The sequence below is a fragment of the Panthera onca genome, chromosome C2, assembly GCF_046562875.1.
Source record: "Panthera onca isolate mPanOnc1 chromosome C2, mPanOnc1 haplotype 2, whole genome shotgun sequence".
NCBI lineage: Eukaryota > Metazoa > Chordata > Mammalia > Carnivora > Felidae > Panthera > Panthera onca.
The window spans coordinates 83,521,591-83,547,716 of NC_138347.1; the positions used below are offsets into that span (position 1 = coordinate 83,521,591).

The 26,126-nt window shown below is 37.1% G+C and overlaps 1 protein-coding gene across 3 annotated transcripts in view; it reads right to left on the reverse strand.

The window, feature by feature from the left end:
- The window catches only part of YEATS2 (YEATS domain containing 2), a 112,709-nt gene that overhangs the window by 40,926 nt on the left and 45,657 nt on the right, over positions 1 to 26,126 (reverse strand). For all 3 annotated transcript variants that reach the window (XM_078453176.2, XM_078453177.2, XM_078453178.2), the window contains exons 8-15: positions 23,957 to 24,068; positions 18,155 to 18,203; positions 15,509 to 15,685; positions 10,751 to 10,990; positions 9,137 to 9,295; positions 7,390 to 7,493; positions 5,660 to 5,767; positions 4,950 to 5,132 (exon numbers count right to left, since the gene is read on the reverse strand). In XM_078453176.2, coding sequence (XP_078309302.1) covers positions 4,950 to 5,132; positions 5,660 to 5,767; positions 7,390 to 7,493; positions 9,137 to 9,295; positions 10,751 to 10,990; positions 15,509 to 15,685; positions 18,155 to 18,203; positions 23,957 to 24,068 — 1,132 coding nt within the window. The remainder of the gene's footprint in view (positions 1 to 4,949; positions 5,133 to 5,659; positions 5,768 to 7,389; positions 7,494 to 9,136; positions 9,296 to 10,750; positions 10,991 to 15,508; positions 15,686 to 18,154; positions 18,204 to 23,956; positions 24,069 to 26,126) is intronic.

Sequence of the window (26,126 nt, forward strand, 5' to 3'; positions counted from 1 at the left end):
GTCAGACCTGGTCTCCCAGTTTTGTTCCACTAGTTTGTAGCTGGAAAAGTTATTTAATGTTTGTGAGCTTTAGCCTTAGACAACTCATTTATAAAATATGGATAAGATCATGAGGCATAAATGAGGATAAGTTTATCAAATGCCTAGCCAGTATGATGAACACAGTAAATGATAGCTGTTGCTCTCCATGGCACTGGTTATAATTAACTGAAGAACAGTAATTTATGAGGTTACATGAAGATGCAAAGGATACAGAGTACCAAATGGATAAGCATTCGGCTAGGGCAGAGGATCTTAGTCTTAAATCCTAGACTCATTAGGTCAAAAAGAAATTAAAGTATATACCAAGTGGTATCTGCTTTAAAATATCCTAGAAAGAGAAATAAGATTAGCAAAATGTTGATAATTGTTGAAACTGGGTAATGGGCATTATAGGATTCATTACCAAAGTCTCTCCACTTTCATGTAAGTTTAAGGCAGGATGGAAAGGAAGGATGGAAAGGAAGAAGAAAAGACTCAAAGACTCAATGGGGAAAAGCAAGTTAACTTAGAATAGAGAAGAAAAATCCTCCCAGCTATACTGACATGGTTAAAACAATCCAGATCTCTCTACTCTGACTGTATAAGCCTCATTCTGAAGGCAACATGGAGTGTCGCTGTGGCCAGAGCTGGGCATAGTCACTTCCCCTACAGATGTGGAAGTATAAACTCTTCTTATTAATCAGCTTTTTTTTTTTTTAAGTTTATTTATTTATTTTGAGAGAGAGCGAGCAAGCACACGAGCAAGCAGGGGAGGGGCAGAGAGAGAGAGAGAATCTCAAACATGTTCCACATTGTCAGCGCAGAGCCCAAAGCAGAGCTTGAACCCAGAAACCATGAGATCATAACCTGAGGTGAAACCAAGAGTCAGATGCTCAACCAACTGAGCCACTCAGGCACCCCAATCAAGAACTTTTCTGTGTATTTATGGAAAAAAAAGTTTCTTAACGTAGGAAAACATTTTTGGAATACGGCACAAAGTGCCAGTTGAATCCCAATATCCATTCTTGTTTTCTCTCTCATAGTAAGAGAGCTCCCGGTTTTTAGCTATGTGGACATGGCCACATAGAATATTTCCCAGCCTAGGGCTGGTCTTCTGATTTCTGGCTAAAAGAATAGGAAGAGAAGTGATGAGTGCAAATTTTGGGTTATGCCTCCTTACACCTCCTTTTCTCTTCCTGCTGGCCAGAAATGCAAACATGGTGGCATGAGATAAAATGGTTATCTTATTAGCCCACAACTTGAGAACCAAATTTTGAGAATGGCAGAGCAACAAGATATGAGTGTCTAGATTCTTGATGATTGTCGAAGCGACATACTAGAACTGCCTACTGGTCTTTTATGAGTGAAAGAAAAACTTAGGCTTCTGGTTTTTGTATTTCTCTTTTATAGTAGTCAAACTTTTTTTTCCCAAGACGAGAGTCTTCACATTTCCTGAATATATCAAATTTGGTAATTCACTGCATGAACTAAATTACACATCATCTATTTTCATGTTCCTTTTTTTTTTTTTTTTTAGTTTTTTAAAATGTTTATTATTTTTGAGAGAGAGAGAAAGACAGAGCATGAGCAGGGGAGGGGCAGAGAGAGAGGGGAGACACAGAATCTGAAGCAGGCTCCAGGCTCTGAGCTGGCAGCACAGAGCCCAACATGGGGCTCGAACCTATATGCCTTCAAGCTGTGAGATCATGACCCGAGCCAAAGTCGGCCGCCGAGCCGACTGAGCCACCCAGGTGCCCCTATTTTCGTGTTCCTAAACCAACAAACAAAGCAAAAAAATCTTAAAGGAAAACATATGGATTGGACCTATTTTCTTTTCTAAAACTCCATGCATCTTAACTTGCTTTTCTCAGCTGTATCAACCTCTATTCTCACTCAACGGCTTCAAAATTTCCAGGGTATGACATATGTAATCTCTCCCAAGAGCTAAATAAAATGTGGTATCCCAAGTTGGCCACAGGAGGGCAGTTTTGATTAGCAGAGCTTATCCACTAGGAGCATACCACTGGCAAGATTAGCACCCCCAACTCCCCCCATCTTGTTTGAAAAAAGAGAGAATGAGGAAGTCTGGAATTCTACTGGGGAAAATCCTACTCACAGCTGTCTACAGACATCATAAGGAAGACTCTTAAGTAGGTCACTATAACCTCAAATTAGTTTTTCTTTCTTTTTTTTTTTTTTTACAATATAACACTTTGGCCTAGAATGTGAACTTTTCCCATTCACTTCTCTCTGCATTCCTAACTTCCTTTAGTGTCACAAAGCAGACACCCTTTGTTCTATATTGTTGTAAATATTTCACTTTGATTCATGCTCTGATTCAGTGTTTTTGTTTGTGCTCTGTACAGACCTTTGCAAGTCAGAATTTACTTTAACAACCAGAAAGTAAGGATTCTATGTATGCAATTTTCTCTCCAGACACTGAAGAGTATGGCCAATTATGATTTAGTACTTAATGATAAGTACATGGTACTCCTGCACATTTACATAGGATTTGTCCGTAGTCATTTAAGCTACTATCATTTATTAAGCGCTCGCTCTGTGCTAAGTCCTTCATGTACAATGGTTTCTAATTCTCCTATAACTCTGAAAGGCAGAGGAGAGTATTACTCCCTTTTACTAGATGAAAAAACAAAGTTTAGGAAGACAAACCTGCCCAGGTCACACAAGCAAGGAGTGGCTGAGATCTGGAAAAGGCTCTAACTCCAAAGCTCACATTCTTTTTACTATGCCACACTGGTTCTTTCTCACACGAACCCACTAAGTACTTAGCTGTCCCTTAAAACAGCACCTCTCTACTTTCATGAAAAAAGATAAGCTGTATTTCTATTGTGCCAAAGTTGAATGGAAGGTAAAACAGTATCATTTTGCTCAAGCTTCTGCTTTCTGGGCAGGCACTTCAGCAATAACCAGGGACAGTCTGTACTTGCAGACAGCTCCTTATCTGGAGTCCAAAGCATACACTAAATTTCCTAGGTAAACAGGAAATGTCTTTTCTCATGGTCTTCTGCTTTTGCGCATTTCTTTCACACTCCTCTATGCCTTTTTCAGGTGCCCTTAAACTCTATTCAGGGCATTCTAGCACAAACCCATCCATTTTTTCTTAGTTCTGCATTGCCATTAAGTAGGTGGCAATGTGACAAGAAAGCCAATACAGTTGTTCAGCAACACAGAGGAGTGGATTTGCAAACTGCAAAGTGTAAAAAAGTGAAACTAATTTGTTCAGAGCTTCTGAGCATAAACAGCAATACTATTGACTCAAAAACCTAAATCAGACATTCCATGTAACTTTGGTGAAGCAAATTAGATTCTGAAGAACATGTAAAATGTGTCTGAGTAACAAGCCCAGATAATAGTAACAGAAAGGACTTTGCCAAAAGGCTTACCCCTAAGGCCAAAAAAATGGAGCACTGGGAAGCAGTTGGGGGTGCCCGTCTTCGTGATTCTGGCTAGAGAAGCCCCAAAGTCAAATATGATGCTATAGCTTGGTGGTTCCTAATTTTGCCTAATCACATGAGTCAGCAGGATAGCTTAATAAAAATCCAGATTCCTAGGGCCCCTAAGAATATTCTGATTCAGAAAGTTTGATGGGGGCCTCAGTATCTATATCTATACGTTTTAAAGTTAATTTATTTACTTATTTTGAGAGAGCGAGAATGCATGTCCATGTGGGAAAGAGGCAGAGAAGGAGGGAGAGAGAATCCCAGGCAGGTTCCGCACCATCAGTGCAGAGCCCAATGCAGGACTTGAACTCCCAAACCACAAGATCATGACCTGAGCTGAAGTTGGACACTTAACCAACTGAGCGTCAGTATCTATATATTTTAATCATCAGATGAGTCATGACCAGATAAATTTGGGAAAGTGGTTAATGGATTCTTATAAATTTTAGAACCATACAGATTTTAGAACATGAATTTTTGTCTCAATTCATGTGTAGCTATCTAAACTAACCAAAATATCTAAAACCATTTTTCTATTTTAAAGTACTCTTCTCAAAGCAATTCATCTATCCCTAGATAGGCTGGCTTTCAAGTTGAAAAGCACTTCATGTAATATTCTGGATAGCTTTACAATGTATCTGCCCCCAAAATGAGCTAATTTAACTATGTTCTAAAAGCGTGTTTAGGTTCCAGACAATGGCTCACAAATTTTAATTAGCTCTGCAATGGAAGATTATGGAATCAGCAGACCTAGGTTCAAATCCTGTGTCACTTGTTAGCTATAAACTCTTAAGGAAGTTGGTTGACCCCTCAGAGCCACAGCTTCCTTGTTTGTAAAATGGGGTGCAGAGTATCCACCTTACAAGGCTGTTTGAGAATTACAGACAGCGTGTGAGAAGAGGACACACACAGGCACTCATAAGCACAACCAATGCAGGAAAACATGAATCTACATGCAATTTTATAGTTCTCTCGATATATTAATTCCTCACATCTCCAAATTATAAAACAAATAAATTCTCTCGAGGGTCAAGAATCAGGAAAAAAAAAAAAGAGTCAAGAGTCAATAAAGAGATCACACAGCCTGAACATCAGAGGTGTAAACTGTAGCACTTGCCTACCAGAAATAAAGAAAACAGTAGACCTTGGTCCCGTGGCCTTTACACTTGAATCAAGTGGGAAGTTGTGTACATGAAGTCTATCACCTTTATTGTCAGATGACAGTGTCCCTTTGCCTCCTCAACTGTTCTGGGGCCCTCTACATGACACACCGCTGCTCTTGTCAAAGATTACTGCAAGAGCAGATGGGTTTAACATTGACTGACTTGCTTTTCCAACATGGCTTCCATCTACAGGTTTTCCTGGAATCAGCAATCCTATCACCTGAATCTTGTCAGCACCTGCCTATTATTTAGGGAAATAATGTTCAATTACATAATGACCTCCCCATCCCTACCCAATTCAAACCTTGGAGGGCTGGATCTTTGGTGACTGGGATGTCCCTTCTCCAGCAGTTAGGACCTGTTTTTGAGGGGACACAGCTATCATGTGACCCCCTTTCACAGTCACATACTGAGGGAGTGGTGACTGGCTGGCAGCCCCTGTTGCAGGCACATGAGAGGCTTCACCAGGTTCCTGTTTGATGATTACCTGGCAACAAACATGATAACGACACTGAATAAACATTCCATGAAAAAAGCCACTAATATCTGAATCTATTCAGCTTGTAGGAATGAATGAATGAATGAAGCTCTGTAAAAATTGACCCCACCAGCAGAGTAAAACAAAAACAAAAACAAAACAAACAAAAAAACCCCGCTTAAATATAGCCCATAAGAGCTATCAAAAGGACCACAAGTAGGATCTGGATTTGATCCTGTATTTCTGCAAACCCAACCTAGTCCATTTGTTCTGGATTTTGGTGGCAAATGGCAGAAGAAACAAACACACACAACGTTTGTGCTCTCTGGAGTTACCATCTTGCTGGACTCCAAAGGCTGCCCTGTGGACACTACTGAATAAATGAAAACATGTTGCAGAAGTAAGATCTTAAGAATTAAGGCATACTAAAAAGTAACGTGTAGTAAGGTAGTGTCCGTCAACTCCAATATGCCACAAAAATTATTACGTAACAAAACCATATCAACTCATGGGATAATGCCCTAACAAATACTCACTTTTGTGAAAGCTCCAAGTCCTCCAGTTATAGGCTTGGGACTCTGAACCTTAGGGTGACTCCCAATTGGACAAAGAGGTGGCATAGATGCAAACAAAGAATCCTCCTGCTGTGTATGTAAAAATATACACTGTTCAATTATGATACAATAAGTGATTTCAGATATCCCAGTCACTTATATTTAATATAAATCTGTGACATCCTCTAGCAACATAACCAATACACAAAAGAAAACTAAAAGCTCAACTCTTTGGAGTCTTCCAAGCCCCCACACTTGCATTTTAATATTGTCTTAGAAACCAAATGCAAGGAAAGGCTATAACCTGGCAAGAACCTACTCATCTGTGCCCCTCACAGGCTGAAAAGACTCTTATCATACATTTGACTCTTATCTAACATTTGTAGACTCTTATCTACAATGTAGATACAATGTGGACTCTTATCTAACAATGTAGAGTCTTATCTAACATTTGACTGACTCATTGGTGTACATGTCTAGTCCCCTGCCAGGTCATAAGCCACTGAAAAAGACTGACACTGTACTTTATTTCTTTTCTATCCCTAGAGTCTAGGCACTAAATAAATAAATGTAACAGGTGGTTAGAGTGTTTTAGTATTTATACCCTTTCAATAGTACTTACACAACTTGACTTATCTTTACTCCAAATAAATACCCAACACAGGCAGAAATTTTTCAATAAGTATTTAAAAGACAACAAAAAGAACCTGAAGAGTTATTAAATGCAAAAACAATGAAGGTCAACATTCAAAATTACTGTCACTTGTCTCTAATTCTCAAATACAAATTGTAAATTTCAGAGGCAATTTGCCATAAATTAGGGACAAGTAAAGTTAAGAACACTGCTTAGCTGTGTAACGAAAAGATCAACAAACATTAAAAAACAGACTGACAGAGAATTACAGCCTTCAAGGCAATTATTACAATTTAGGCATTCATGTAACACGTGCTCACAGACAGCACTGAACTCAGAAAAATGTCACCTTGGACCAGAAAACTATTCAACAGCATCACCATTAACTGCTTACATATAAGAAATGTTGTGTTAGCACTAGTCACATAGGAGATGATCTCTGAATTCTTAGTTCTTTCTCACACATGAGTTTATACCTCAAAGTCTCTAGGCAGCCATGACCATGATGAGTAAGCTGAATAACTAACCAAACAGTAGGGACTATCTTTGCTAAACAATGAGCAGATACCTAGCACTCTTAGATGAACAAGTCAGAGCATACCTTAAGTTCTAATTTTAAAGGCCTTCTTACTCTGAAGAAGGCGGGGGAGAGGACAAAGAAAAAAATTGTGGAAAGATAAGAATCATTTTCAAGTAACTACATGGCTGACACCTAGAAAAAAAATGTATTTACTCCTTATTGGTACAAATATAGGAAGAAAAGACGTATACTGCCAGATGAATAAGGAAAAATTTTATAAGGAAAAATGTGTAACAAAACTGACCCCTCCCCCCCCCCCTCAAAATAGCTGCCTCCTCATCATAGTAAGTTTTCAAATAGATACCAACTGTCCAACTGATGGAAGTATTGAGAAAACACTTTCTACACTAGGAAAAGGTCAAGAGTAAGGTAGGGGAGTCTGGAGTAGATGGTCTTCAAGATTCTTACTAGCTTGAAGATTCTACTTAAATTCTTGCTGAGCTTGAACTTACTGTGTTTAGAAACTGGCAAAGTGTAATAATGCAATAAGAGTATTACCTTGACAGTAGATGTTACAAAACTGCTTCCATGAATTTTAGGAATAGGGGAACCTGTTCCTTGGGAGGCCTGAGAAGCAGTAGAGAGCTTGTTTGTAGGACTTCCTGATAAGCAAGGCATATTTAAAAATAAAGCACAAAGTAAAATTTACAAAATGTAACTTTAAAGTATTTTCCACCAACCTTCCCTTTTCCCCCAATATTTTTCATTTTCAAAGGTTGAAAACTCACAACCATGAAATTATTATAGAAAAAACACTTAGAGATTCCTCCTATGAAGTTGACCACCTCGTTAACCTAAAAACAGACAAGAAGCTAGTAAGGACATGTAGAAGAATAAATAAGTAAACATTATATACTCTGCTATTTAAATAGAGACACCAGAACACAATGATATTGGTTATTTAACAATGTGCCAAATGTATGCATTCAAGTGAATGCTGGCTCCATAAAAGTAGTTTCACAGGAGGCTAGACCTGTTCCAAAGTGCTGCCAACATTAAACATTTTATATTCCGTCTGTACAACTGCCTTTAGGGACTGATAAAAGTCTCATTATCTATAGCCAACAATAAATCAAGACCAAAATGGTATTTGATCACCTGCTCCATTTACCAAACTTGCTTACAAAGACTTTTGGCTGATTCCTAAAACTAAACACCCTCAAAGATTCCTATTTGGCATCTCTAAATACATTCAAAAGGCTATTAAGTAATTTCTGAAAGCCTTTTTTTTTTTTTTTTTTTTTAAGTTTATTTATTTTGAGACAGAGAACACGCAGGCACAGGGAGCAGGAGGGAGAGAATCTTAAGCAGGCTCCATGCTCAGTGTGGAGCCCAGCATGGGGCTCAAACTCACAAACTGTGAGATCATGCATGACCTGAGCTGAAATCAAGAGTCCGACACCTAACCAACTAAGCCACCCAGGCACCCCTGAAAGCAGCATTTTTAAAGGAGCTCCACAGTTACAATCATGGTTAAAGGACCTAACTTTTCTAAAAAAAAAAGTACCTGGAAAGACCCAACATACATTCATGTGTTAAATCAATTATGTTTAAAAAAAAAAAAAAAAAAAAAATCAGTCTCATTGTATCACTTCTCTTTTCACTATTTCTCTTAAAGCTACAGAAACTTAGAAGCATGTGTTTACATAGTTTAATTGAAGGGACTACATAAAATAATGTTAATGAAAATACTGCGAAAAAACCTGAAAAGCACTCTGTAGTTACAGATTATGGTGACAAACACAATGAATCCAATTCTTATTCTTCCTATCAGAGGTCCCTTTTTAGAACTGCAGAGTTCAATTTCCTTCCCACACACAAAATTTACCTTATTCACAGAAAAGTAGAGATCACTTTTTTACTTGACTGGTGAAACACGTACATGGTCCACAAAGGTATTCTTTTTTCTAAAGTTTAATTTGGAAAATAACTACATTGCTTGCAGGCCCAAAAAAGAATTATCTTCCAAATAAAAATAAAACATCTTTTTTTTTTTTTAAAGAAAATTAATTATGGCCCACTTTTACTCTTTAGAAATTAAAAAGAAAAAATCCTAAAAAATACAACTTTTACAAAAAGTACATCTTCCCTGAAAGAAACCGCACTGGAGTTACTATTCCAGATCCTCTCCTCTTTTTATAAAGATTTCATTACTCTATTACATGACTACTAAGTCCACACTAAGATTTCATCTTTACGAAAGATCAAACCTTTGGGATAACACAAAGACTGATCAAACGCACACCTGTAGTGGGAGTGGTGGCTCCAATAACCTGCCCTGGCTTGTCCAGGATAACATAGGGATTATTAATGACAGAGCTGGCAGTGCCTTGCTTCACATGGACTGGAGTGGAAGTTGGGGTTCGAGGCAGCGGTGATGGACTTGGAGTTGATATGGGGGAACCTTTATTAATAAAAAAGAGAAAAGAGAAACCAAATAAACAAAAGAGATCTACTCAACCCATCTAAGGTGATGAAGATAATGCAAGAGGGGCAGGGCTACCAGGGAAAAGAGAATGGGACTGTGTATTTCAGACAATGAGCAACAGCAGCAGTGTAGCTGAGGCAGGGATTAGTCTATTTCCCTCTCCACATCTTTGCATCAGCAGGGAGCTTTTGAAAAACAGATTCTGAGATGCTAGCCAAGACCCACTAAATATAAATCTGTACTTTAACAAGATTCTCCCCCATACACCCATCCCAAGGCACATTAAAGTTCAAAAAGCAGAGCTTTATATAACAGCGTGAAACCGCTGAATCCCTAAATAAAACTCTTAACAACTTGGGCAGATTGTTATAACTATGGTTACACTCAAAGACACTAAAATTAGAGGAAATAAGTGAACAGCCAGACTTACAAACCAGGCAGGAGTCTTGATTTACAATTAATTTCCAATAGGAAAGTAGGAAATTCACCCACCCAAAACAAGTCTGCCAATCCTATGTCAGAGCCACAATCCGGAGATACCTGTTCCCACAGAACACTCTCAAAGGTTACCCACGTATCATTAAATATCCTCAATGGTTTTTGTATCGATCAAATGTGTCATCCATGAATTTCTCTAAACTTCAAACCAATTTCTATGTCAGCCTATTTCACCTCTGAAGCAGCAAGTTCCAAAATGCTTCTAACTTGTAGGTAAAATTATACGTCCTTCACCTTTCATGAATTTCAAAAACTTAGATATTTCTGCTTAGTTGTCTGTTTTTAGCACCAAAGACTCCTTTTCTCTCCCTTCATATACAGAAGGCTCCCACTGCCTAGATATTTCTGCAGACTCTCTTTCATGTCTTTTCTGAAGTGGTATAGTCAAAACCATAAAGTATATTCCTACCAGAAGCCTACCTAACATGAGACTGTCATGAGACAATGGACAATTCAACTTTAGTGAAAGTGAAGGCTCAGAACTACCCACTGATAACAGAAATGAGTAATGTTCTGTGTGGTTAGAGAGTATAAAAGACATTTCAATCCCAAACCAATTCCCACCTTTAAAGCTTTAACTCCACACCAAAAGGCCTCTAATTTTTTTTTTATTACTAGTCACTCTGGTTTCTATATATAATCCATAACCTTAATCTCTACCTTAGCTGAAACCATACATCCTAGTAAACATTTTACTTGCACCAATTCCTGGAGATGAAACTTGACTGCTTTGAATTTCATTTCTTTCCTTGTAACTATTTCCATATGAGATGACTTCTGTTTTTGCTTTGTGACAACTTAGCTAATTAACAGCTCACTTGTTAAATAAAAAAAAACCCTAATTAAAAGAACTTAAAAAAAGAAAGCCATAATACATTCTGTCATTCCAACAATTTTTTATACACATCAACTTGACACATATCACCTATATACCTGAAACAATCTTGCAGCTCATGGTGATGGGTTGGAAGGACTTTCCAGGTGACTCAGGATTAGGAATCTGACTTTGTGGCACAATTTTGCAGCTTGATGCTATTGGCTGAAAAGCTGAATTGCCATGAGAACAAAAGGTAACTTTCTGGGATGTTGTCATTTTGGTGGGCGTCCGTTCCAATGAAGACGGCAAAGAATAAAATGTAGTGTGTCTCTCAGCTTCAGTGTTGGCTGGGAATCCTATTTGAAAGGAAACAGGTCAATGACAAGTCAGAAATTGCTTAGGAATCATAAAACCTTACTATCGTGGAAAAAGAATGAAACAATAAAGATCCCTTATTTCAACAATCATCTTTAAACCACTCACTAGTAAAAAACACAATTGGCATATGTACGAACCCTTTATACATTTTTGGATGAAATGTAAATTATGTTTAGAATCATTTTATTAAAACGCTTCTTTCAAAAAATTAGAAAATGTTAACTATAAAGCATGTATAATATAAAAAGTACACAAGTGTATTATGTTCTGCCATTTTTTATATGAACTAAAAAACTATAAATTACAAAAAAAGAAAAACTCAAAAGAAAGCATTTGTTGGGGCGCCTGGGTGGCTCAGTCGGTTAAGCGTCCGACTTCGGCTCAGGTCATGATCTCGCGGTACGTGAGTTCGAGCCCCGCGTCGGGCTCTGTGCTGACAGCTCAGAGCCTGGAGCCTGTTTCAGATTCTGTGTCTCCCTCTCTCTGACCCTCCCCTGTTCAAGCTCTGTCTCTCCCTGTCTCAAAAATAAATTAAAAAACGTTAAAAAAAAAAAAATTAAAAAAAAAAAAAAGAAAGCATTTGCTTAATCTAATAATGCCCTATTTTGCTAAATGCCCATGAAGAAGATGCAACTGAAATTTAAAGAATAGTTAAAATTTATAAAAGGACTAAATTATTAACATCACATTAAAATATAGGCTGAGAGAGTAAACTGATGCCATTTAGAACCAGTTTTATATAAGAGAAGTGATTTAATGATATATATACTTACTAAATGAAAAAATACCGTAGTCAAAATACATTTGCTGATGATGAATCTTATATTTTTAATTCCAGTACAGTTAACACACAGTGTTCTATTAATTTCAGGTGTACAATATGGTGATTCAACAACTCTAAACATTACTCAGTGCTCATCACAAGTGTACCCTTAATCCTCACCACCTATTTCACCCATTCCCCTATCCATCTCCCCTCCGGTAACCATCAGTTTGTTCTCTATAATTAAAAGTCTATTGTTTTTGTTGGTCTCCTTTTTTTTGTTCATTTGTTCCTAAAACTCCACATATAAGTGAAATCACATGGCATTTGTCTTTCTCGGACTTCCACTTATTTATTTATTTATTTTTATTACTAGTCACTCTGGTTTCTATATATAATCCATAAACTTAATCTCTACCTTAGCTGAAACCATACATCCTAGTAAACATTTTACCTGCACCAATTCCTGGAGATGAAACTTGACTGCTTTGAATTTCATTTCTTTCCTTATAACTGTTTCCATATGAGATGACTTCTGTTTTTGCTTTGTGACAACTTTGCTAATTAATAGCTCACTTGTTAAATAAAAAAAACCCTACTTAAAAGAACTTAAATACTCTTTAGAGCCATCCATGTTGCAAATGGCAAGTTTGAGTCTTTATATGGCTGAGTAATATTCCATTATACATATATAGCACATCTTTATCCATTCATCAATGAACACCTGGGCTGCTTCCCAATTTGGCTGTTGTAAATAATGCTGCAATAATACGGTGTGCATCTTTTCAAATTCATGCTTTTGTATTCTTTGGGTAAATACCGTAGTGGAATTACTGCATCATACATATGGTAATTCTATTTTTAATTTTTTAAGGAACGTTCATACTGTTCTTTCCACAGTGGCTGCACAAGTCTGCATTCCCCCCAACAGTGCACAAGGGTTCTCTTTTCTCCACATCCTTGCCAACACTTGCTGTTTCTTGCATTGTTGATTTTAGCCATTCTGACCAGTGTGAGGTGATATCTCCTTGTGGTTGTGATTTGCACTTCCCTGATGATGGGTGATGTTGAGCATCTTTTCATGTGTCTGTTGGCCAACAGTATGTCTTCTTTGGAGAAATGTCTGTTCATGTCTTCTGCCCATTTTTTTACCTGAATTATTTCTTTTTTTGGTGTTCAGTTGTATCAGTTCTTCATACATTTTGGATACTAACCCTTTATCTGATAGGTCATTTTCAGATATCTTCTTCCATTCACTAGGTTGTCTTTTGGTTTTGTTGATGGTTTCCTTTGTTGTGCAGAAGCTCTTATATTGATGTAGTCCCAACAGTTTATTTTGTTTTTGTTTCTCTTGCCTCAGGAGACATATCTAGAAAAATGTTGCTACTGCAGGTGTCAGAGAAATTACTGCCTGGGCTCTCTTCTACGATTTTTATGGTTTTAGGTCTCACATTTTAGGCCCTTAGTCCATTTTGAGTTTTTGTGTATAGTGAAAGAAAGAGGTCCTGTTTCATTCTTTTATATGCTGCTGTCCAGTTTTCCCAACACCATTTGTTGAAGAGACTGTCTTTTTCCCAATGCATAGTCTTGCCTCCTTTGTCAAAAACTAATTGACAATATAAGCATGGGTTTATTTCTGGGTTTTCCATTCTGTTCCATTCATCTATGTGTCTGCTGTTGTCCCAGTACCATAGTGTTTTGATTATTACACCTTTGTAACAGATCTTGAAATCTGAGATTGTGACACCACCTGTTTTATTCTTTTTTTCTTTTTCTTTAACATTTATTTATTTTTGGGACAGAGAGAGACAGAGTATGAACGGGGGAGGGGCAGAGAGAGAGGGAGACACAGAATCAGAAGCAGGCTCCAGGCTCTGAGCCATCAGCCCAGAGCCCGATGTGGGGCTCGAACTCACGGACCACGAGATCGTGACCTGAGCCGAAGTCGGAGGCCTAACCGACTGAGCTACCCAGGCACCCCTGTTTTATTCTTTTTCAAGACTGCTTTGGCTCTTTGGGGGGGGGGGGGGGTCTTTTGTAGTTCCATACAAATTTTGGGTTTGTTCTAGTTCTATGAAAAATGCTGTTGGTATTTTCATCGGGATTGCATTAAATTGCTTTGGGCAGTCTGGACACATTAACATATTTATTCTTCCATCCATGAGTATCAAGTATCTTTCCATTTGCTTGTGTCATCTTCAATTTCTTTCATCAATGTTTTACAGTTTTCAGAATATAGATCTTTCACTTCCTTAAGTTTATTCCTAGGTATTTTATTCTTTTAGTATGATTGTAAATGGGACTGTTTCCTTGATTTCTCTTTCTGCTTATTATTATTGTTAGTGTATAGAAATGTTAACAGATTTCTGTATATTGATTTTGTACCCTGTGACCTTACTGAATTCATTTATCAGTAGTTTTTTGGTGGAGTCTTTGGGTTTTTTATATATAGTATCATGTCATCTGCAAACAGTGATACTTCTTCCTTACCAATTTGGATGCCTTTGATTTGTTTTTCTTGTCTGATTGCTGTGGCAAGGACTTCTAGTACCATGTTGAATAAAAGTGGTGAGAGTGAACATCCTTTTCTCGTTTCTGACCTTAGGGGAATTGAGTAGGATGTTAGCTATGGGTTTTTTCATATATGGCCTTTATTATGTTGAGGTATGTTTCCTCTAGACCTACTCTGTTGAAGGTTTCTATCAAGAATGATGTATTTTGTCAAATGCTTTTTCTGCAACTATTGAAATGATATGGTTTTTATCCTTTCTGTTGTTGATGTGGTGTATCATACTGATTGGTTTTCAAATACTGAACCACACTTGCATCCCAGGAATGAATCCCATTTGATCACGGTGAATGATTTTTTTAATGAATTGCTGGATGTGATTTGCTAATATCTTGTTGAGGATTTTTGTGTCTACATTCATCAGAGATAGTGACTTGCAGTTCTCCTTTTTTTGTAGTGCCTATCTGGTTTCAGTGTGAGGGTAATGTTAGCCTCAGAGAATGAATTTGGAAGCTTTCTTTCCTCCTCTATTTTTTAGAATAGTTTGAGAAGTATAGGTATTAACTCTTCTTTAAATGTTTGGTAGAATTCACCTGTGAAGTTGTCTAGCCCTGGACTTTTGTTCGTTGGGCATTTTTTGATTACTGATTCAATTTCACTGCTGGTAATTGGTCTGTTCAAATTTTCAATTTCTTCCTGATTCAGTTTTGGGAGGTTATATGTTTCTAGGAATTTATCCATTTCTTCTAGGGTGTCCAATTTGTTGTCATAAATAGTTTTCATAATATTCTCTTATAATCCTTTGTATTTCTGTGGTGTCAGTTGTTACGTTGTACTTTAAATAATAGATACTTAACATTCAGTTTCTTGTTCACACAACAAGACACACAACCAAAAACTCTTCCTATAACATGTCAGAAGAAACCATTATAATCATCAAAAAATGAACATTTAATGTCTTTTAGTAAGTTTTATATTCTATAAAACATGTAGAACTTCATGAAAAAATTTTTTCTGAGAATAAGGATTTGGCTATTTTCACAACTGGACTGTATAGGTAGAGGCAGCATGCCTATTTATGGAAAACTTATTTTCCATACACTCCTCAGTCTCTACAGGAAGCAGTTCAATATCATATTATGCAAATGAGAGAAAGGAATGCCCCAGAGAGTGATTCCTCTGTACAAGGAAAAATCCATTTCCATATAAGGAAAAATATATTACCTTTCTCCACACAAGTATCAGGTACTGGCTCATGTGACTGCTTTATCGGTGAGGAAGCTTTCACTGGGGCTGGAATGGTCAAAGGCAAAGATGGTGGGGCATCAGAGATGTCTGACTCGGAAGACTGAGGATAAATGGAGTCTTCTCCAAGAGAATGTCGGTGGAGCTCAACATCCACTACCTACACAATCAGGCAACAATTGGACTCATGAATCCATCATCAGTGTCACAGAAAGCCCCAAGCTTGTCTAAGAACATGGTACTCTAAGAGATGTAACAAATGATTTTTAATCATACTTCAAAGGCAATTTCAATCTAAGAACTAAACGACTTACCCCAGAATGTAATCTAGTCTGGTTTAATAGATAAATAACCCAGTGAAACCAATCATATAATTTGGGACTATTTGCTGTTTCTATGCCTTAGAACACTCTTCCCCCACAAATCCCTGTATGACTGCCTCTTTCTCATCAAGTCTCAATCAAATGTCACCTTCTCAGAGAGGCTTTCCCTAACCAACCTAGCTAAAGCAACTCCCTTGTCCCCCAGCTACTCTCTTCTTTATATCACTTATTTCCTTTTGTTTACTATATATCTTCTTCCCATTCTCAACACTATCAAGAATATAACTCTTTAAGAACAGCAGCTATCTCTCTATATCCCCGTTACCAAGACCAGTGTCTCCTATATAGTACATGCTCAATAAGTATCTTTATATCTTCTTCCCATTCTCAACACTATCAAGAATATAACTCTTTAAGAACAGCAGCTATCTCTCTGTATCCCCATTACCAGGACCAATGTCTCCTATAGAGTACATGCTCAATAAGTACCTTTTGATACAACAGAGCACATTTCCCTAAACAGAATAAGGTTTAATTGGCTAATTCTAACTATAATGGCTACTGCTGATATAGCATGAACACTACCAACAACAAAACAAGTGGAAGGAAGGGCATGGGGAAGAAGAACCAAGTTGGAGGTCTCATTTCCAGACTTTAAAACTTATTATTACAAAACTATAGTAATCAAAACCATGTGGTACTAGGATCGAGAAGACACATAGACCACTGGAATAAAATGCCACCTCATATGTATGGACAAATTATTTTTGACAAGAATGCCAAGACCACTGGGAAAAGGACAGTCTTTTCAACAAATAGTTCTGGGAAAACTGGATATCCACATGCATTAGAATGAAAGAAGACCTTTACCTCACACCATATACAAAAATTAACTCAAAATGGATCAAAGACCCAAACAGAAGACCCAAAACAGTAAAACACTTAGAAGAAAATATAAGGGCAAAGCTTCATGACACTGGATTTGGCAATGACTTCTTGGATATGATATAAAAAGCACAGGCAACAAAAGAAAAAAGAGAATCACTGGACTGCATCAAAATTAAAAACTTCTGTGCATCAAAGGACACGATCAACAGAGTGAATAGGTAATAATACACAGAATGATCTGATGAGAGATTAATATCAAGAATACAGAGAGAACTCCTAAAACTCAAAAACGAAAAACCAAACACCTGATTCAAAAATAAGCAAAGGATCTGACTAGACATTTCTCCAGAGAACATATACAAGCAGCCAATAAACACATGAAAAGATACTCAACATCAATAATCATTAGGAAAATGCAAATCAAAACCACAATGAAATACCACCTCACACTCATTAGTTTGGCCACTATCAAAATAATAGAAAATAAGTGCTGGAAAACAGGTGGAGAAACTGGAACCATTGTGCACTGTTTGTGGGAATGTAAAATGGTACAGCTGCTATAGAAAGACTGTGGCTGTCCCTCAATAATTAAAAATAGAGCTACCATGGGGCACCTGGCTGGCTTAGTCAGTGGAGTGTACAGCTACTTATCTTGGGACTGTAGGTTCAAGCCCCATGCTAGGTATAGAGATTTCTTTAAAAAATAAAATCTTCCAAAAAAAAAAAAAAATAGAGCTACCATATGATCTAGCAATTCCACTGTCTTGGGTATGTACCCAAAAGAACTGAAAGCATAGACTCAAACAGGTATCTATACACCCATGTTCTTAGCAGGATTATTCAAATAACCAAAAGATGTAAGCAACTCAAGTGTTCATTAACAGATCACTGGATAAACAAAACGTATATACATACAATGGAATATTATTCAGCCTTTTTTAGGAAGAAAATTGTGATGCACGCCACAACACAGATGAACCTTGAGAACATTTCGCTAAGTAAAATGTGCCAATCAAAAAAAAAAAAAAAAAGAAGACTGCATAATTCCACTTATATGATGCCTAGAGTAGTCAAAACTTCACAGAGACCCAAAGTAGAAGGGTGTTTGCCAGGGGTTGAAAGGAAAGGGGAATGGTTACTGTAAATGGGGATAGTTTCAGTTTTCCAAGAGGAAAAGAGTTCTGGAGATGCATGATAGCAATACATGCACAAAAATGTGAGTATATTTAATACCTCTTAACTGCACAATTAAACATTGTTAAAATGATACTTTATGTGCATTTTAATCATTTTTTTTTTTATTTAAAAAGGGAGAAGAAAAACTCTTTAAAAAATTCAGCACTCGTTTTTTTCCAGTTAAAAATGAAGATCAATTTTCATTCTACTTATTCCCAAATAATACTGCAGGAAAAACCTACCGTCTCTGCTCCAAGAGTCTGCAGGCCAGTGTAAGTTCTATCCAGCTATTGAAAGACAAAAGAAGAGTGTAAAGTTTCACTAAGCTTACTTATAAATCTTAGGATACAATCTCATCTAAAACCCCTTTCACCACAAGTCTTCGTAACATAGGATCTATTTTTTCATAATATATCTATTCATCACTTCGATAAAAACCCTCTGAATTGGAGGGATGAGTAAAATTAATAAAAACAACCTCAATCATATAGTTATTATACCTTTAATATAAACTATATACTTCTAAAAACATTCTAAGCACTATCTAAAAATGGAGGAAGTTTTACACAAAATGGTGTTTACTATAGCCATGAACTGGAGACATAAAAGTCCAGCTATAGAGGAATGCTTAAGTAAATCCTGAACCATCAACTGTGAAGTATTCTAGCCATTTAGATGGTGTTTACAAAGATGATGTAAAAAATGTAACATAAACAAACTTTACACCTACATACAAAAATGCTCAGTTCTTATTCCTGTATTTTATTTTACTATCACTTTAAAAAAATAATCTGTACACACACACACACACAATTACTTAGCCATAAAAAAGAATGAAATCTTGCCATCTGCATCAGTATGGATGGACCTAGAGGCTATTATGCTAAGTGAAGTAAGTCAGGCAGAGAAAGACAAATACTATAGGATTTCACTGATGTGTAGAATCTAAAAACCAAAACAAATGAACAAACAAAAACCAGAAACAGACCTACAAATACAGAGAACAAACTGGTGTTTGCCAGAGAGGACAGGGGTAAGGTGTTGGGCAAAATAAGTGAAGGAGATTAAGAGGTACAATCTTCCTGTTATGTAAGTCACAGAGATGAAAAGTACAGCATGGGGAATACAGTTGATAATACTGTAGTAACTTTGTACAGTGACTACACTTAATGAGTTTCGTATAGAATTGTCAAATCACTATGCTGTATACCTATAACTAATATAACACTGTATGTCAACTGTATTTCAATAAAGATAAAAATCAGAAAAAGTTTTTGCTTAGCATAAACAATTTGTTCCTCAACAGCATTTTTGCTTTTTGCAATAAAGCACTCAAACCTCCATCCTCACCAAAAAAAAAAAAAAAAAAAAAAAAAAAGAGGATTTGTGGAGCTTATCAATATAAACATTACACAGTAAGATCAATGGGGGAAAACTATTAAGTTTGGTAAAAAGGAAAGATGATTTACTAATCAGTAAATAGAAAACTCTAAGACTTGCAAAAAGTACATTTCAAGTTCTGGCTGAGGTCCTTAGCAGCCAACACAGACATGACAACTCAGTCATGAGAACTAGTTTCGTAACAAAAAAGGCAATGCAGGGTGAATTCACACTCGTTCCATGGAAGAGATCTAGAATTTTAATACTTAAACCTTAGCCAACAGTATGACTGTTAAAAGGAGGTGGGCGGGGCGCCTGGGTGACTCAGTTGGTGAGGCGTCCAACTTTGTTCGGCTCAGGTCATGATCTCATAGTTCATGGGTTCGAGCCCTGCATCTGGCTCTGTGCTGATAGCTCAGAGCCTGGAGCCTGCTTTGGATTCTGTGTCTTCCTCTCTCTGGACCTCACCTATTTGTGCTCTCTCTCTTTCTCTCTCACTCTCAAAAAATAAACATTAAAAAAAATTTCTTTTTAATGATGTGGGCAATTTTAGGCTATGCCCATTTTTTTTTTTTTTTTTTTTTTTTTTAGTTTTTGTTCCTTTTTTGTTCCTATTTTGTTTAGTTTATGTTCATATTCTCCACAGCATGGAAATAATAGTCTCGCTGTAATCTGTAGTGGCCTATGTTTCACTCTTGGGACCATACTTTATGAGAGACATTGATAACCTAGAACTGTTATCCAAATGGCAAGAGAAACTAGAAAGCACTGTGTACAAGGAATGTTACAAGAATAGGTTCTGCCTGGGGGCGCCTGGGTGGCTCAGTTGGTTAAGCGTCCAACTTCAACACAGGTCATGATCTCGTGGTTCATGGGTTTGAGCCCTGCATTGGACTCTGTGCTGACAACTTAGAGCCTGGAGCCTGCTTTGGATTCTGTGTCTCCCTCTCTCTCTGCCCCTCCCCTGCTCATGCTCTGTCTCTCTCTCTCTCAAAAATAAATAAACGTTGGGGCGCCTGGGTGGCTCAGTCAGTTAAGCGGCCGACTTCGGCTCAGGTCATGATCTCACGGTCTGTGAGTTCGAGCCCCACGTCAGGCTCTGTGCTGACAGCTCAGAGCCTAGAGCCTGTTTCAGATTCTGTGTCTCCCTCTCTCTGACCCTCCCCCGTGCATGCTCTGTCTCTGCCTCAAAAATAAATAAGCGTTAAAAAAAAAAATTTATAAACAAATAAATAAATAAATGTTAAGGAAAAAAAAAAAAGAAGAATAGGTTCTGCCTGGAAAGGATTTAAGAAGAGCCATGAAGGCCGTCATTAAACATTTTTAGGATTCTTATAAAACAACACAAAGTCCTGTCCTGTGCTATTCTAGAAATCAAACTAGGACAAATAAGATCAAGGTTTTTTGTTTTTTTTTTTTTTATAAAAAAAAAAAAAAAAAGACAGTTTTAGTTAAATTTATGGAAGAATCTTCCAAAAGTTTATTTACAAAATGGATAAAAGGGTTGTTTTGGGAATTACTGTGCTCCATGGTGATGGTTCATCAGGGATTCAGGATGTGGGAATTTCATAGATTCTGGGAACTTCAAATTTTACATACCTCTAATACTTGAGTACTTAGTACTTAATGTAATTATTACAGTATCAAATATAGATTTTTAAGCATTCCAGCAGCATTTCAAAATACAGAGAGATCACTATGGGTTTAGTCAGGAAAAGTTACATAGGAATCTGAACTTGAAGAATGTTAAGAATTCAAACAGGCATTATTAAAAACAAACAAAACAAACAAACAAACAAACAAACACAAGAGAAGAAGGCCCAGGGCATTTCTGGGATGTGAATAACTGACCTGGCTGGAGTAGGATGTCCATGCAGGGCATTAGTGTGAGATAATGTAGGAAAAAAGTGTGTTGAGTCAAAATGTGAAGAGCCCTAAAGAGTCAGGGAAGTCTGAACTTGAGTAAAGGGAATTCAATGAAGGTTTCTCAGAGAGGAACAGCATAATGGTTTTCCTATTTCAGGAAGACTAATCTGATGGTGCTCAGAATGGATTTAGGGTAAAGGAGACAGATTAGAATTAAAGAACTTAATCAGGAGACATTAGAATAATAGCCTAGGCAAGAGCAGGAAAGGAGAAGGGTAGAATCTAAGAAAGATGATGAAGAAAGAATAATAGTCTGCAACTGAACAAATATTTAGAACAAAGAGGGGAGAATCCAAGATGGCTCTGAGATTTAACACAGCAATAAAAGGGAAAATACTCCAGTACAAAGATCACATGGTCACAACACAGTGTTTAAGGCCTGAAGGCCTATCAATACATAATAATAAAATTAAGCTTTCCAGAAAAGCCGATAAAAAAACTTAAATACTGTCCTTTTAAAAACACTGTGTCTTGGGGCACCTGGGTGGCTCAGTTGGTTGAGCATCCGACTTTGGCCCAGGTCATAATCTCATGGTTCACAAGTTCGAGCCCTGCACTGAGCTCCGTGCTGACAGCTCAGAGCCTGAAGCCTGCTTCAGATTCTGTGTCTCCCCACCCTCTCTCTCTGCCCCTCTTCTGCTCATGCGCTCTCTCTCTCTCTCTCTGTCAAAAATAAACATTAAGAAAAAAAATTTTTTTAAATAAATGAAAACATCAAAATAAAATAAAATAAAATAAAATAAAATAAAATAAAATAAAATAAAATAAAATAAAATAAAATAATACAAAACAAAAACTGTGTCTCAAACTTCCATCAGGACCTCTAAGTGATACGGACAATATAATAGTATAAGAACTATGTAAATAATTCCTTATATTTTAAAAATTAGGGCTGGGCCCAGTGCAATGTAAGATTAGTATGTGCAGTGCTTAAAATAAGATAAAAGGAAAGCAACTATTTTAGACCTTCCTCTAATCTTGCCCCTCTGAACAAAGTGGCTGTATGTGCTTGATTCCATTCCAGTTCCTCTGCTAGGTTATAATGCAATCTAATCTTATAGTAATCTCTCAGATATAACTTAAACACAAAGTTTAACAGTGCTGTCACCAATGGAGAGCAAATTTTAGCCTTAAGGTTGAAAAAGTTGTATTTGTAAGGCACCTGGGTGGCTCAGCCAGTTAAGTGTCCAACTTTGGCTCTGGTCATGATCTCATCTCACAGTTTGTGAGTTTAAGCCCCACATCAGGCTCTGTGCTGACAGCTTGAAGCCTGGAGCTGCTTCAGATTCTGTGTCTCCCTCTCTCTCTGCCCCTCCCCAGCTCACACTCTGTCTCTCTTGCTCTCAAAAATAAACAAGCATTTAAAAAAAAAAAGAAAGAAAGAAAAAGTTGTATTCGTAGAACAAAGGGAATTCTGCAGATGTACCGACACTCATTTAGTTCAATTTTGGGAGCCAGTAATGGGAATAATGTGGTAAACCACAAAGTAAGGGTGCTTTGGGAGAAGTTTAATATTAGAATTTTATCTTATGTAGAGAAAATCTACATGAGACTACATAGAGGAACTAGGAAAACATTTTAAAAAATGGTCTTCCAATCATAAAAGTTAAACATGCTTATTATATAAAATTAGAAAAAGACAAAAACAAAAAATAGAAAATAAGGGCAGGAGAAATTGCCCACAATGTCATACTACAATTACTCCAACATTTTGGTATATTTCTTTTGTGTTTTTTCCACCTATTTAAAATCACAGTTGACTTCATACTATACATACATATTATACCCTGTGCTTTTCACTTGCCAGAGTTGGTAGTTTTTCCCCAGGTATAGAAAACACATCATAATATATAACTTAAAATGGCTGCATAATAAACCATGTGGATATATTAATAAGGGATTTCTTAAAATACGAAATTACAACTTTGTACAGTACTTTCAACTTTCTAAAATATGTTCACTCCTGTCTTAATGCTTCCAAGATAAACATATTCTATTCTATATCCTTATGAGATAAACAGGCTTATTATTTGCCTCATTTTACAAAAAAGTAAATAGGTTTTTTTAAATGTTTATTTATTGTGTAAGAGAGAGAGAGAAAGAGAGAATCCCAAGCAGGCTCCATGCTCAGTGCAAAGCCTGACATGGGGCTTGATCTAACAAACCAGGAGATCATGACCTGAGCCAAAATCAAAAGTTGGATGCTTAATCAGTCAAGCCATCTAGGCACCCCGTAGATTTTTTAAAGATTTCAGTCACTTAGTCTCAGGTAACACAGTAACAGTGAGCTTTGATCAGAGACTCAAGTCTTCTGATTCTCTGACCAGTTCATCTTTTTAAAGAACATACATTCTGCTGTAGTGCAACTGCTCCCCCAACCTTCAGGGAACAAAGGAGTCTTGTAGCAGTATGCATCACACAATCAAAAATATTAACCCTGCTTCCACTGTCCTTAGCTACTTCTCTCAGGAGGCCTAACCCATTGCTTTAAGTAACCAGACACAAAGAGGAACTTCAGGGGTGCCTGGGTGGCTCAGTTGATTGAGCATCCAACTCCTGATTTCATCTCAGGTCATGATCCCAAGGTTATGGGACTGCTTAAGATATTCTCTCTCTCCCCACCCCCCGCCCCTCTGTCCCCCCCCTCCCCCCAGCTCACACTCTCTAATTAAAAAAAAAAAAAAAAAAAAAAGGAGGTAATTCACTTCTGGGGAACAATGTTTTGTTACAATACCTTCAGATTATGTATGATATCTATCCGTTTGTTCTGGCTGTCTTTAAAGTGAACTTGAACTCTGACAGGAAACTCGCCCCAGCCTCTTCTGGTGAGGTGAAAAGGAGGCTCTCTAGGGAAAAGCAGGTATTAACACATTAAGCCACAGTCAGTCTCTCATTCTAGACAGGAAAATTTTCTCGTATTGGTAAGTCAGAAATTCAGAGCCTCTTACTATCGTTTACATTTCCTCATTTGAAGCTAAATCAATATGAATTTTGCTAAGATGCTAAAAGAAAAACTGAACTCAAACCTACATTAAACTTTCAATTACTGAATAGAGATATTTATAGTATATAATCCAATATCATTATTTTCACAGTGATTCAAGGTGATTTGTTGGATATCATACATTAGAAGCCAGAATCTTTGCCTGCTACTTGACAGACACAGGCTGTGAGGTATATGTTCCTTACCCCAGACACTCATATTTATTCCTCCACTCTGGCAAAAACAATAGATCACAAATGCTCATCTGAAAGTGACAATTTATTTGAAACTATCCACTAACCTGATTTAAAAGATCTTATGTTCACAATATGATCTTCCCCAGTGATTATGATTTTAGTGGATAGAGAGAAATGTGTGTGAATGTTAACTGGATTAGAGAATTTTTAGTCAAAACAGAATTTGTGAAAGAAACAAAAAGGAAAGTTGGTGAAAAAACAACTAGCAAATTATTAATTGATGCTGGGTATATAAGGGTTCAAGATACTCTACTTTTAAATATGTTTGGAATTTTCCACATAAAAATACTTTAAATTTAACTGAGAGAACTTCATGTACTCAAAAATAATATGGTTTAACAGGGGAGAGAGAATGCTTTAAAGTGAAAATGTTCATTATGTCACTACCTTGGAATTACTATAATGAGAGAAGATGCCAAGATGACAGGGAGGAAGAAACATTCAGCTGGATGTGCTTTTCAAAAACTAAGAAGAGACATGAATTCAGTAAGGGCTGAGTCCAAGAACACAACCTGAAAGGAGTCTAACAACGGATGTGAATTACCAAGCACAAGGCTACCAGGAAAGCTCAAGTCAGGAAAAATCCACGAGTACGAGAGTAGGATGGAAGGGAGAAAAAGCAATAGCTATGTTATAAAACAGAGAGAAAGAAAACTAGAGTGTCCTGGGTGGGAGAAACCAGTTGAACACCAGGTGAGTTATAGTAAGTAAAGTAGCTATGATGTTGGTATAGGTCCAGACAGAAATTAAAAAGTTTACGGTCAGGGCGTCTGGGTGGTTCAGTCGGTTAAGCATCCAACTTCAGCTCAGGTCATTATCTCGTGGTTCGTGTGTTTGAGCCCTACGTCGGGCTCTGTGCTGACAGCTTGGAGCCTGCTTCAGATTCTGTCTCTGTCTCTCTGCCCCTCCCCTACTCACTGTCTCTCTCTCAAATATAAAAAATAAAACATTAAAAAAAAATTTTTTTTTTAAGTTTAGGGTCAAATGAGAAGATTGACTTGATACAGTAATTTGAAAAGGGATGAAGTAGGGCCAAGGCATGGTGAATGTAAGAATAATAATTAAAGTTTTATTGATGACATGTTTGGTCATTTAAATTCCATTAAAGCTAAGTAGATAGCCTAAATTCATTTTTCAATACATCAATTATATTGTTTGTATGCTGAATTTCTCTTACAACAGATATTGCAAATTAGCGGTGTTCCTCAATTTATGTACATTGGCTAAACTCTCATGAATGAACAGGAAGGACTGCTGTCAGAGAAGACAGACAAACAGCATAGAGGGCCAGGAAAAAGGAACAATGCTTTTAACAGGAAATTTCTCCCTAACCATATTTTTGGAAGCAAAAAAAGGAACCTAAGACTTACCAACAGACATCACCTATAGAAATGTTAAACTTCAAAAGATACACGTATCTCACACACAAAAAGACTGCTTCCCTCAAACAGACTTTTTTATTTCTGGATTCCTCACAGAAGGTGAAATGTATCAATAACCAAGAAGGAAAACTCAGAGAATACTGGGTTAAAAAAAAAAAAATGGCTTTACTAGATATATACAGCATGGAGTACAACTCCTTGTCCAAGTAATTAATTCAAATGGTCAACCAGTCTTCCAAGGTCACTTCTAGTGACCTAAAACTCATTACTTAATGAGATTCT